Below are 13,387 nucleotides of genomic sequence, written 5' to 3' on the forward strand. Positions count from 1 at the left end.
AATTATTATGTTTCCACTTAATTTTTAAAGACAAAATTAATTAAAGGTAAATTTGAAAAAAATATCCTCGAATCGAGCTTTTTATTTTCGTAATGACGTCATCAAAGAAGAGATTAATGGGGTCGAATATCACTACGGCCACGTACAAGTATAGATTGTGAATGCGGTCATGTTTTATTGATTTTCCTAAGTTACATAATACATTACATTATTTATTTACCGATACTCATGGTACAACCAGTATTTCATTTTCTAAATAGAAAACTATTTATTTTTACAACAATAACGTTCCGTTGTAATCGGTTTATTTAACAGATAAGTGCCTCAAACCTTTAGTTTCCGGGGATAAATAATAAATAGACTTAATTTGTAAAACATTATTTAATATATTTATCATAAGTAGTATGTAATCGAAACTTAAAAGCTTGATAATGGCCACGAATTGGCCGAAATGGCCATGAATTTACAAATATCGAAACAACCTATAGTAGTAACGTAAAGGAATTATGGTCAAGTTTGATCACACTTATTAATAGTTGAAGTTAGAGAATAAGTTTACTGGATACACCTAAATATTGTTTCAATGCATCATCATGGAACTCATTTAAAAACATTGCAAAGTTACTTTTGTATCATCTTCAACTTTTAAAACAAAACTGTTTCCATAAAACAAGTTAAGAAATATGCCTATAATAAATACTGGAAAAAGTCTTAAAAATAGCGCAACTGCGGCTAAAATATTGAACTAGACTTTCGAGAAAACAGGTTTAGACTTAAAAAATTAAACTCATTTCAAATTAAGTAAACAATCAAATCAGAAAACAAGGAGCCGGCGAAAATAATCTTCTAAAGTTTCAGAAGCAGGTGACCGCGTTAAAATAGCAACGCAGGACGCGGCCGCGCCCGCCGCCTTGTCCGCGCCGCTGCAGGCCGCTCTGAAACAACGCAAATAGTAAACTTATTATCGTCATGGTTTTAGTATCGTTTGCATCCTCACCACTTTCGAGAGGAGCCAGAAGTGCGCCTTTAACCACGACCCTTTATTAATTACCCCGGTTTTTACACGAAGCGACTCTCGTCTGACCTCCGTAACCTTTGTATTATATAATATTACTCGCATCTAGTGAATGCAACACAGAAAGATAATATGAGTGGAAGAGTGAAGCTCCAAAGACCCTATTTGTCATTGCACGCTAAAAATTACTGTAATTCCTTTTAAATAAAATCCTCACAATATTGCACACGATTAAAAATAAGATGATACCTTTCAGTGTATTGTGTTAATTCAATAACTTTTTAAATTCCATAACTCTCTCTCGTATGTAATAAATATTAGAAATTAATTAAACACTCAAAATTATATTTGATTTCGCCGTAAGTTTTTTTTAAATAAGATGAATTTTCTATTTCTGATAATGACTTGCTATAAAATAAAAAGTAAATAACCAGTCATTAGAAGCAGTACATATCCATAGCGCGACATGCTAGCGTGAAGTGAACCAGCATACCGAACTTTCAACAATTTACCTGTCATACTATTAACTCTGTACTACAAAACTACAAAATGCTCAATTTACAGAAGTTTACCATGTAATGTTTGTGCTTGCTTTGAAAGATCGTGCATTTATAAAAGGGGAAAACCTATGCGGAATGTTTTTGTTTGTTTGATGTAAGCTCTCGGAGTACATAAACATTAAATACGTTGTAAGTTGTGTTATATTTTTATACAAACCGCAACTTACGATTCACAAATCATAGGCTATTCGCAGGTAATACGAAAATGCATCACATTCTTTATGTTATTGAATGTACCAAGAGTAAGATATAGTATCAACCATACCAAGAGTTCCGTTTGTTCCGTGAGTACTATAGAATAGAATCACTTCACATCTTTTCCATGGATGTCATAAAAAGCTACTAAGGAATAGACTTATAAACTTGGAATGCCTCTTGTAGGTGATAAGTTAACAACCTGTCACTATGAGAAAGGAGAAATCCAAAGGCTTTGTCTTATCCCCTCCAGAACATTTCCAATAGTCTCTTTAACACCCGCACTGCTTATATTTTTTATTAAGATTAACACGTAATCAAAAGATAAGAATTTCAATTTTACAGCATAGTTACAGTACACAAGGGAAATAAGGTTAAGACGACTGTAATTCAAAATTCAAATAATGGTTTAAGATCTTGTTGTCAATAATCTAATCCGTAAATGGACAGCGTTAATTAAACTTGTATAATAAGTTTTGTGAGATGAGTTTTTGGTACAAGACAAACAGACGGGAAAGCTTTCAAGGGCCAAGTGGTGCCCTAATTTTGATTTTCTAATATCAAGGCACACGGCAGTGCCTAAGCCAAGTTTCGAATCGAAAATAGCAAAAAATCGTAGATAATTTTCTCACGAAGCGAAAGAAGTATGCAGAGATCGTGGCAAGTGGAAAGAGGTAGTCTCTGCCTACCCCTCCGGGAAAGAGGCGTGATTTTATGTATGTATGTAATTTTCTCACATTATGAAATTTATGTTCTAAATAATTACAATTTAACTCACTCTTCAAAATCTATTGTTTTTAACAGTTATTATTTTATTCAAATTTATTCAAATGCACTATTAAATTGATTTCATATAAATACTATATAAATTACCTATGAGTAACCCAATTAAGATTTTCAGAATATTATAAGCAATGACGATAAGTGGAAGCAGCGCGCAACAGAAATATTATAGGTATATATAATAAATAAATATAACATATCAAACGAAGAAAGACAATCTATATATTTTGGTTGTAAGAGTAAAGTTTGTTTTAAGTTGCCACGTTAATTTTAACATTAAAATAAAGACTATCAGAAGCACGTGAATAACTCTTTCTTTATATCGAATACAGCATTTAATTAAGTAATAAAAAAAAAGTTTCTTTCACTTATTCACTCTATTCAAAGCTTTAATTTTACGTGCGTGATAACTCTGGTATGCCATTTAAACAGGTAATTGAGATATGAAGCCATAGTCACCGTGTCTACACTGTCGCTATGCCTGGGCGCCGGCGGGGTGGGCGCGATGACGGGCTCGTACAGATCAAAACTCAGCGGCCGGACCTCCTCGTAATGATCCCTCTGCAACGCGACCACCACCGTACACTTAGTTACCTCCACATTACATTTATTAAGAACTGACGATTCCGAACCCGTGGTAATTAAAATTTTAAATAAAAGCATAAGGTTATGTATTGTCAAACTATGTTTATTAACCACCAAAATAGATTTTGATGAGTGAGTTTTAATAGAAAATAAACAATTTTAAATGGCTACAATATTTATTGAACTCTTTTGACAAGCCTTTTTAGTAGTGACTGTTTTTCTTTATCTTCTACCGATACAAAGTGAAAGCAATATCAAAGATATTTACCATGTCCCCATCGTTATCCATGTTGATCCTCAGCGGCTCGGTGCGGGGCCACTCTCTGCTGGGCGCGGCCTTCTGCTGGCTGTCCTCGTGCAGAGCCTTCTGCAGCGCGATCAGCAGCCGGTCCAGCACCAGGGCGGCTCGCTTCTGCGGGACTATTATCTGTTCCTACAAAAATTTGATTTCATTTGTGTAAAAATTTTCTTAAAAATTTAATAAAATTAAAAATACTCTCTGTGTGGTACAATAGAATAGGCAGATTTAAAGTATTTTTTTAATGTGGTTGTTCCACAGGTTTACAATTAGGAAGATACTCAAAGCAGGTTGCAATTATTTTCCAAGCAAAATAAGATGCTTTTGCTTGTGTTAAAAACCGTACTCTTCAAAATTATTTCATTATACATAATTAAAACATGTTGATTGAGTCAAAAATGCATAATAAACATAGTGTAAGTTCAAGTTCCAAAACATTCCTAATTTTATCATATTATATTTTAATTAGTTTTCTAGCTTTACACTTATAGTATATGCATTTTATTTTAGGAAGTTGACTTTTAAAGCTCGTATCATTCATCACGAGTCATATAACGAAATCAATATTGAACATTCGATAAACTGAAACTTCGTTTTATGATTGTGACATCATATAATTGGAGTTACCTCGAAATAATTTAATGCTATTTCTTAGCAGAAAGGGGGTGCGTCACGCAGTAAACAAATTAAATGTCATAGGTATCCAAATACTTTGGCGTGGGCTATCGTTAGCGCCGATACCAGGAATTTTACGAGGGACACAATTTTACGTCAAATACGACTACAAAATATTTACATCCCAACCAATGTTTATTCAATTAAATAAGTTAATTTTTGAGAAATGTTTTTTTTTAATTCTATGTACCAATTTCGATTTCATAAATAACCTTAAATAATTAATATATCTCTCTCTCTCATCTCGGCGTGTTCCTAGTTGCACCCTACGCCACTGAGCTTCGAGTCCGCTTCTTCTACTTTCCAATTTTATTCAGTTTACCGCGTCTTCACTTCTATTAGACCATTTATAACATAAAATGTGTAGACTATGAGGCTAACGTGTACAAGTTACCGAGTTATCCGAATCGTGGAAGGCGGGCGAGGGCGCGGCGAGGGCCGTGGTCAGCGCCACCAGCAGCAGCGGAACCGAGCCACACATCATCTTCGGCTGCTCATCACACGGCACACCTGCGATACATCATCATCTGCATTACTCATTTCCTATTAAAGGGAAATACCCCTTTGATTTATTATAACCCCCCTTATGAAATAACCCTTTAATAGGAAATGAGTAATGCCAGCCTCCCTGGAATAGGGAATGCATAATACAGAACTAAAAGGAAAGTATAGACATTTTGTATAGGGTCAAGAAATGGTGTGAGATTAGAAACACACAGGTAGTACACAATATACCGGAATTGGCCCGTTGGCTAATGGAAGTGGCATGCATACTACTACAAAGACAACTACAAATCTACAAATCTCTTGGGAAGCGATCAAGTAACAGCTATTTAATGTGTCCATTCAACACTTCTCATTTACAAGAAAATGCTCAAGAGTTGATGTGCAAGCACTGCGAATGAACTGGGAAATATTGTAGAAATGCTCGTAGTACATTCGTAGTATCTTTGTAGCAATCGCTACGACTCTTGTAGTATGCTACGATCTTTGCACTAACGGCTACGACAATCGTAGAACGCTACGATCTTTGTAGAATTGCTACGGTAATCGTAGTACGCTACGATTTTTGTAGCAGATGCTACGCCGCTCGTAACAAATATACTCGTAGGCATTGATTCAATTTGTTGCAATTTTGTAAATTAGAATTTGTCCCACTTATTTTCGGTATGTATAGTCGGGGGCAGATAAAATTGAACCCTAAAAGGATTTTTAACTAAATACGGGGGCCACTTTTCTCTTTCGGACTGTTATTGTACGTAAGTACATAAAGACTAGTGCATCACTTGTGAATAAACTACTTTCATTGTGCTGTCTAACAGCTAAACGCGTATTAGAAATTGGGAAAATAAGATAACGTCGTCAATGTATTTACGAGGGATCACACGTGTTGAGCCTACATATCTGTTTGAGCTCTCCTGACATCACGACGACATAGTTTAAGTCCACGATCCGATAACATATCTTTTTCAATAAAGTAAAACAATTTTCTCATCATTCCTTCGAGAGAAAATTTACTTCGTCAGTACTATTACAATTTATGTTATAAAACGAAAGCACCTCTTTATATACAGTGGATTATTTTGTTTTAAATTCCGGGTAATATTTTTTTTTTTACGCTGATAATGTACAAGCTGGCCGCTGCTCCATTCGCGCTAATCAAAGTTCTTGTTGCGTCTCAATTGGTATGGGAATTTTCAGAAAAAAAAATATTTCTTTAACATCGAACAGATGAAGAATCTTGCGCATTCATCATACATAATTTTTTTATTCTTTTAACATAGCAGTAATCTAAAAATAAATAAAAAGCTTTGTACAGAACGGACTAAGTGCACTATTAAAAAAATCGTCGTGTAATTCTCTGTCTCTATGAGTGGGCTCACTTAAGAAGTTCCTGCATTAACGAAGTTCATGACCCTACATATTTGGGCTCCTTTTAGCGCCAAGTAAGACGATCTGAGGTTGCTCTACATATAAGTAATTTATCAAAATCCGCAAAGTAATTTTTCGTGATAAATTGCTCTTTCAACCCTATGTAAATATTTTATCCTCAAAAAGTTTCGCGTTTGATTATTCAAAGAAAAATATAGACAGTGGAAGTGTTAGTAGAAAAAGGTAGTTTGAATTAACGAGTGAGAAGACAATATACTATTCTAGTTTTTTTTTTAATGATAACGTTTTTGTTGTCAAGATATTTGAAATACACATGTATCATATGTATGCTACATATCTCTAATCGTTAGTTACGAACCCACAAAATTAGAATCCATAGTACCTATACTTCGACCAACAATCTTTGATGAAATGGGACGTATTTTATTTTGAGTTACAAGGCCCCAGGTTCGATCCCTGATATACTTTGATAGACCATGGTTCATATCTGTATGGTATTTACTAATTTTCATGTATTAACACTTTACAAGATCAAATTCATACATTAATACTTATATTACAAATATGATATTGTGTGTATTTTTGTCAGACTTTTATGTCGAAACAGGGCAAGCAAGATTGATGTGATTTTGCGCGGAGGCATTTGAAGAGTTGGAAAGTGATATAAGCAAAACGGCGGGAAACGACTAATTTAAACCCATTCATTCTATATCGGATGTAAATGTTACTTACCTATTTCATTTTCATTCATCAAGTCATACAACTTTTAGAATTTTCTTTTTTAATATTCAACAGTTAATATTTCTTTATTCCATCTTTCTCATTGAAAAGTAATCAGCTAATATGAGATGTAGCCGCCACAGGCACTACAAAAATCATAAAGGCGCAACGTTGTTTTTCCTATTGTGGAAATTGACAGGTCTCAATTAGTTAGATTGCAATCTCTAAAAGCTTGCATATGGCTACACCCGATTAAAACGCGTCACAAGGCCGTTCACTTGTAGCTAGACATTTTTGTTGTTAGTTTAAGTGCTGGAATACCAGTTCTATTTTGATACAGTGATCAAGATAAATTACTCACATCGACTGAAATATTAACACTGAACAAATGCTGTAAAACCACGTGATAACAGTTAGGAAGGCTTATAATAGAAGTAACCGAATTGTATTTTAGGACAATTGTGGTGAGATCTTAATTTATACATATCTTCTATATAAGGATGGAAACTCCCGCATTTACCCGTGGGTGATACTTATTCAATTGAGATTAATTTTAAAATCGAAATTAGGGCATAAAGAATAAAAGTTATGTTTCCTGGCATTAAAGCAGGAAGTAGAAATACAACGGTAACGGTATTTGAAAAAAGTGCTAGGTAATTCATTAAGATGCTTTAAAATAAAATAAGTACCTTAAAAACCGAACACAACTTATGGAAGTTTATGTGTATGTATGACAATAAATTATAAAATGGTTATTTGGTAGTAGTAGGTATACGCTTGTTAAAGTCCCAAGTAAAAAATTGTCACCACCTTGTAAAGTCACAACCAGTTATATCATTATTTATTTAATACTTTAATTGCACAAAAAAGGTATAAAGTGCACGTAAAGTATTAAAAAAAACGAAGTACAATACTTACAAGAGTAACAAATCCAGAGAGTGCGTCACACTGCAATTAGGATAGTTCCGCGTCCGGTGCAGCGAGGTGGCAAGTGCGGAGCGCTCGGCGGCGGCCACTTGTTTATGCGAGCGACGCCGCCCGCCCGCCTTATAAGCCCGGCCGCCACGGCCTACTGCCGGTACCCTATTTTCATTCATCGGCTAATAATTTTCATTTTACATTGTTTTTTTAGTTTGAAGTTTAAATTTTCAAGTCAGGTTGGTAAAAGGCAAATAGCGTGCGAATGGTTAAAGAAATTTATTTCTCAAACAAATTTACATTTTATTTTCTGAGAAAAACTTAAAATTAGTACGAACAACGAACGATGTTAGTGTGAGCATTCAAATACAATATTTCGATAAATAAAATAAATATTTAAAGACAACACCTAGTTAAATCAGGAAAGCCAACGTTATTTTCATATAGCTCATTTGCTCATTATTCTAATTTTTATAAATGACATGCCCAAAAATCTATTATTTGTGATAATGTAAGTTTTATTATAGTCTAGATATTTGTGCCGTCTATACACAGGACAAAGGATATGGGTAACTTTTGAGTTTATTGCAATTTAATATTATTTCTTTAGGAATTTACATTTATTAAATTATTAATGTTTTAAAACAGCCATAATAAAAAATGTTTTAATTTCAATTTTAGAGCATAAAATTTTGAAATGCATCCTTAAAACAGTTTGTGTTCGGTATCTAGGTAGTTATTAACTAGTTATAATAAAACTTAATAGCAGTGCATCCTAGATATAAATCTAAAAAAGAAATTATTACTTAAATTAAAAATTGCGCGTCTTCTGCTGTAGCTTTGGCTTAACGTTTTTCATTTCAATTACTATACAGAAGTAGTTCTAAGCCAAGATTTATGCAACATTCTTTGGTCTATTTAATTTTGCAAGTATTTTTGTTTAAATTTCACTTTACGTCGACATCATTTTTGTCCTTTACATTGCCCTTATTACTCATACGTGTGAATAATACATACGCAAGTATAAGACAATATTTCATTTGTGTAAGTACGACGATTACATCTCTTCCTATAAACGTCGTAGGGGACGATAAAGTAGGTTGGTATCAGACCTGCAGTAATTGCAAAAACTTTACTAAAATATTTCACAGTGTTGTATTAAAATGTCTAAGTCTTTTATCTTAATAGATCAGCGAGTTAACGAATTGATCTTCATTATAACCAACTGATTTTTAATTAATCATCACCAGAAATACTATGCGTCAAAGGATTTCAAATTCAATCAAGTTAAATATTTCCGATTATCATTAAAACATATTTATAGACAGCTTTTTCATTTTTGTTATTAGAGCTGTTTTTCTCTGTTGATAATCCAGGATTATTGTTCGCTATTATTATCTATCCAATTCATAAAATATAGGTCGTTCACACACACAATAATAGAGTTATTGAAAAGTATTCATTTGTTGATATGCCGCAGTTAAACCATAAATACCTGCTATCAGAGCGGATTATAGTTACACTCGTTGTAACCCACGCAATCACGTGAAAGTATATCCCTTATTGGCTATGTCACTTTGGCGAATATTCCCACGGATTGTTAACAAAGAAAATATTATATTTGATCAAAAATATTTCCAATGCAAGTATCGTTAATTTGTTTCTACAAATCGCATGATTATATTAACGTTAATTTGGCGTAATATATAAATACACATTAAACATAACGGACGTCCAATTAATACATAGTAATATGGTCCAGATCGAAACAGAACTCTATAAAGGAAATCCGTTGAGTTTGCTTCGTAGGAAGAGGAAATTGTCTTTGTTTGCAAACATAAAGCCGCTAAATCAAAATTGAAATTAAGGCAACACAAATTTTGCTTACCTTCTTCTTCCTGCTCTGGAGAGGAGTCCGGGGTTTAGGACTATGGACTCTGGATTGTTTAGTCAGGTTTTTACATGAAGCGACTCCCATATGACCTTCGCAACCTTTGCAGGTAAGCCTAACCCGTATTGGATAGATCATGGTTACTCATCCAGTTTCCTGAATGTGCAGGTTTCCACACTCCGTTTTCCCTAACCGTAAAAGCGTAGGTTCATACTAATTAACTTTCGAAAATAGTCATTGGTACATGGCCGAGGTGGGATTCGAACCTGCGCATACACGCATTTTAAGCGTATTCGATTCGAGTCATAAGTTTTCCTAACCAAGCTAGGCACAAATATCCTTGTAGTCTATCCACGACGACACGACAGCGCTAAATTCATTTGCCAGAAATAAATAAATACCCGAATCAAATAATCAGGAGCAAATTTTTTCGCAAACTTTAATGTTAGAAACTGAATAGTAAATATCTAAAGAACCTTGGAAGTTCTTCTCGTATATTTTTTAATAAAAGGGTATTCAATCGTTCTTCGATAAATTGGGTCTTGAATTATGGCGTCACATAGTATTTATAAATGTCCATCATACATACATATCAAGTAGGTATTTATTCCTTACGGAGGATCTCTCAGGCAGTTTACTCTTGTAAAAACTCGAAATCTACGTTCAGTTAGATGGCTTGATTGCTTAGTGGAATTGAGATTGAGATAGTGCCAAGATGCGATCTCATCTCTTAAAAAAGATGCTACAGGATAAGCCCGAGCAAGAAAAAAAGGAGAAAAAAAAGACAACAAACAACAAAAATAAAAACAAGGAGAAAAAAATTAACAATATTTGTTTATATTCTTAACTAATATTATAGTGAAGTAAAGTGATAATACAAACAAATAAAATAATTAGCTATATTTCTTTTTTATATGCTATAAATTGTTATTGTTTGTTTGTTTGTAACAAACAAACAATAAAAAACAAACTTAATGAAACTAAACCGGCTTGTGTTCTACGAATATACAGCGAATGATCTCTGCATAGAACGTGTTACAATTAAAATCATCCCAAATTTATAAGCCCTTCTTTTGATTGACTTTTACAATCTAAACAAGAAGAGCTGCAAGCAATTGGAATACGCTTCGGTTATTCTTCTCTACTGGACCAGCAAAAAATAACAACTGTCCAAAAAGCATATCTTCAATGGACTTCTTGGATGAGTCAGTGACCTATAAGATTTGTATTGTGATATACAAAACCCAGGAAAATAAAATGTCACGTCGAGAATGCTCGAGCTATATTCGTTTCGTCATCAATACTATAACTATGTTACAGTACGAAGGACGTGTGAAATGTTTTGTGTATCGGATGGGCAGTTATAAAGAGGTCGAGTAGCCCGCGACATAGGCGGGGTGGGCGGGTCTCGTAAAAGCGACAAGGGAACTCAGCTGCGCTAATGTGTCGGCCGTGTCGCCCAGCGTGGGGGCTATAGCCTGATCATTTGGGCCACTCAACGGCTACTAAGCATTAAATAGTGATTACCTACCTACGTAGTTCTGGATTCTATTCAGCTACCTAAATACATATGTGTGTGTATGTAATTCGAATGGTAAATGAAAAGTTTACATATTAGTAACTTGTAAAAAGGTTTTATTTGACAAACATATTTATATTTGTGTGTAACGTCTTATTTATACACTTATTTATTCTAAATTCAGATAACCTACAGTAAATTTATTTACTTTATAGTGCCTTCTGTCTGCACAATCACCACTTGGTTAGGGGCTGCGCTTACATCAGAATTTCGGTAGTAAATGAAAAGTTTGTATTTATTATGTTAATCCAGGTTATATTCTATCCGTGTAACAGATGACATTAAAATCCGTCTGGAAGATTTTGCTTGAAAGAGAAACAAACTTACATCCATACATCCACACATCCTTACGAAATTTGCATTTATATTATTAGTAGAAAGAAGGATTCTATAAAATTTATTTATATTATTAGATGTGTTTTATATTATTAAAATAAATTTGTATGCTATGTAATATTTTTAAAATGTAATAACGCTATCTATGATTTAAAATATACAACTGTACGAGTTAACTGAACTAACTTAGTATCCAGAATCGTAAAATTTTATTTAATATAATATCTGTACATAAGAACCCACTTAGAAACCACCATAATTAAAAAGAGACCTACAAAAATGATATAAGATATATTTAAACTGGCTTGAAAAATCTCGGTAGCCCGTAAAAAGGTGCGCTTTTTCTCGAGTGAGTATGGAATATCACGCGGAAGAAGCTACAAGCTAAAGATAGTGGTGATATTCTGAAAATTGTTAGTTAAAATTTCTGGCATGGTTAGACTAAGGACCACAAACTAAATAGAGATACTGCTAAGGACCATCCTTTACATCCGGTTTACGCCGTAAAAGATAGATACTGTTGAACTTTCCAGGTAAAGAAACTTGATGGTGGAACCAATAGTCCAGAGGAAGCTTAGAGTGAGATAGACCTCTTCAAAACATAGATGGATCTGCCCTATTGTCATTTAGAAACCAAGCCAGCATAGCACCATAAACAATGTATGGCAAGGTGAATAGGAATTTTTAAAGATTGCGGGCGCTATCTTAGATAACCTTTAGGTGAGGATTGAAGTCAATCGCACTTCTTCTCAGTCACTACACTCTTGGCAGAGTGGTCGTGGTTATTCAATCCAGTCTGATGACTAACTTAACGATTTATCGCCATTCTTTCTTTCCTCAAGGCTCCTTCCTCGCACACATGTGCGCAAGTGCATCCACTACAACGTGGATTTGGTCGGTCCATCTGGTGGTTGATTTTTTGTATGTTACCCCTTGCCGATCTGGTGATTTGCATGTGACCCTTATTTTAATTACCAAAACCGTCGTCTTTTGAGATCGGGGTGCCAAGATAGATATGATTACACCACTCTGAAGTTTATGGCATGAGTTCTTTCAACCCACGCCACTTATAAGTTGCCAAACGTTACTGCACTAAGAAAGCAGTTAACTTGCGACGCGGTTCATGCTGAACCAGAATCACAGAGAGGAACAGGCACCGAATCTTCCTCCAAATTAGGGATAAGTGCCACCGCCTAAGCAAGTTAGTCCACTCGTCACTTCGTCGCTCACAAAAATCGGTAAGGTGTCAAGGCTACGTACGTACAAGGTCTTCGTGGGGTGGGCTTCTTAACTAATGTTTTCAACCGCATACTCTTTATTAGATTTTTAACTTTTTATTTTTAAAATATACCTGGGTGAACGAGCTGAGCTCGGTAGTCGTCAGAAAAACCATAATAACAATTAAAAAACAAAAATAGGACTATACCTACACTGAGGATCGAACTTGGCTACTTTGACGTTAAAACCGATCGTTTGCATCTATATTTCAAATTTCATCAAAATCGTTGGAGACGTAATCATTAGAGCCATTTTTGAAAACGTGAGGACATACACACAATATTGCTCGTTCAATATATAAGTACCTATATAATTGAAAATCTTTATTTCCAAGCCTTAGTTTCTAAAACTACACAAAACTGGGACCCACCTAGTAAGCTTAGAAAAGCCTGAATAATAAAACTATACTGAGGTCACCCTCAGTATATACCCTCAGTAATACTCACTTATTATAATTCCAGTCTTGAATACAATCTAACGTACTTAACAAAATGTTACTGAGTTTGTTATCCAGGAGGAGTGTAGGGTCTGAGGACTATAGACCCTGTTTATAGAAATAGGCATGGTGAAATTTAAATTGAAGAATATCCATATTTATTTCTTCTTCTTGATACGAAAAAGACCTTCGACTGTGTCACTTAAACAAAGGTTTAATATTTTA

General features: G+C 34.4%; 1 protein-coding gene across 3 annotated transcripts; it reads right to left on the minus strand.

The window, feature by feature from the left end:
* Window positions 1-442: 442 nt before the first annotated feature.
* On the minus strand, window positions 443-13,300 carry LOC106132079 (uncharacterized). Of its 3 annotated transcripts, none has more exons than XM_060947460.1 (5): window positions 13,173-13,300; window positions 4,506-4,621; window positions 3,407-3,571; window positions 3,013-3,114; window positions 443-935 (listed from the first exon to the last, which is right to left on the minus strand). In XM_060947460.1, the coding sequence occupies exons 2-5, from the start codon at window positions 4,593-4,595 to the stop codon at window positions 855-857; spliced, it is 438 nt and encodes a 145-aa protein (XP_060803443.1). In that variant the 5' UTR covers window positions 4,596-4,621; window positions 13,173-13,300; the 3' UTR covers window positions 443-854. The 3 variants fall into 3 exon arrangements, with proteins under 3 accessions (XP_060803443.1, XP_013186849.1, XP_060803444.1); XM_013331395.2 differs by lacking the exon at window positions 13,173-13,300 and adding an exon at window positions 7,643-7,778; XM_060947461.1 differs by lacking the exons at window positions 3,013-3,114; window positions 13,173-13,300 and adding an exon at window positions 7,643-7,778.
* Between the last annotated feature and the right edge of the window lie 87 nt (window positions 13,301-13,387).

Source organism: Amyelois transitella, chromosome 13 (assembly GCF_032362555.1).
Source record: "Amyelois transitella isolate CPQ chromosome 13, ilAmyTran1.1, whole genome shotgun sequence".
NCBI classification, from domain to species: Eukaryota; Metazoa; Arthropoda; class Insecta; order Lepidoptera; family Pyralidae; genus Amyelois; species Amyelois transitella.

Coding starts and splice junctions, on each gene's coding strand:
- LOC106132079 (XM_060947460.1), bottom strand. CDS start 4,595: ATGATGTGTGGCTCGGTTCCGCTGCTGCTGGTGGCGCTGACCACGGCC. Junction 3,115..3,406: donor TGGATAACGATGGGGACATG/GTAAATATCTTT, acceptor GTCGCGTTGCAG/AGGGATCATTACGAGGAGGT. Junction 936..3,012: donor ATAGCGACAGTGTAGACACG/GTGACTATGGCT, acceptor GCGTTGTTTCAG/AGCGGCCTGCAGCGGCGCGG.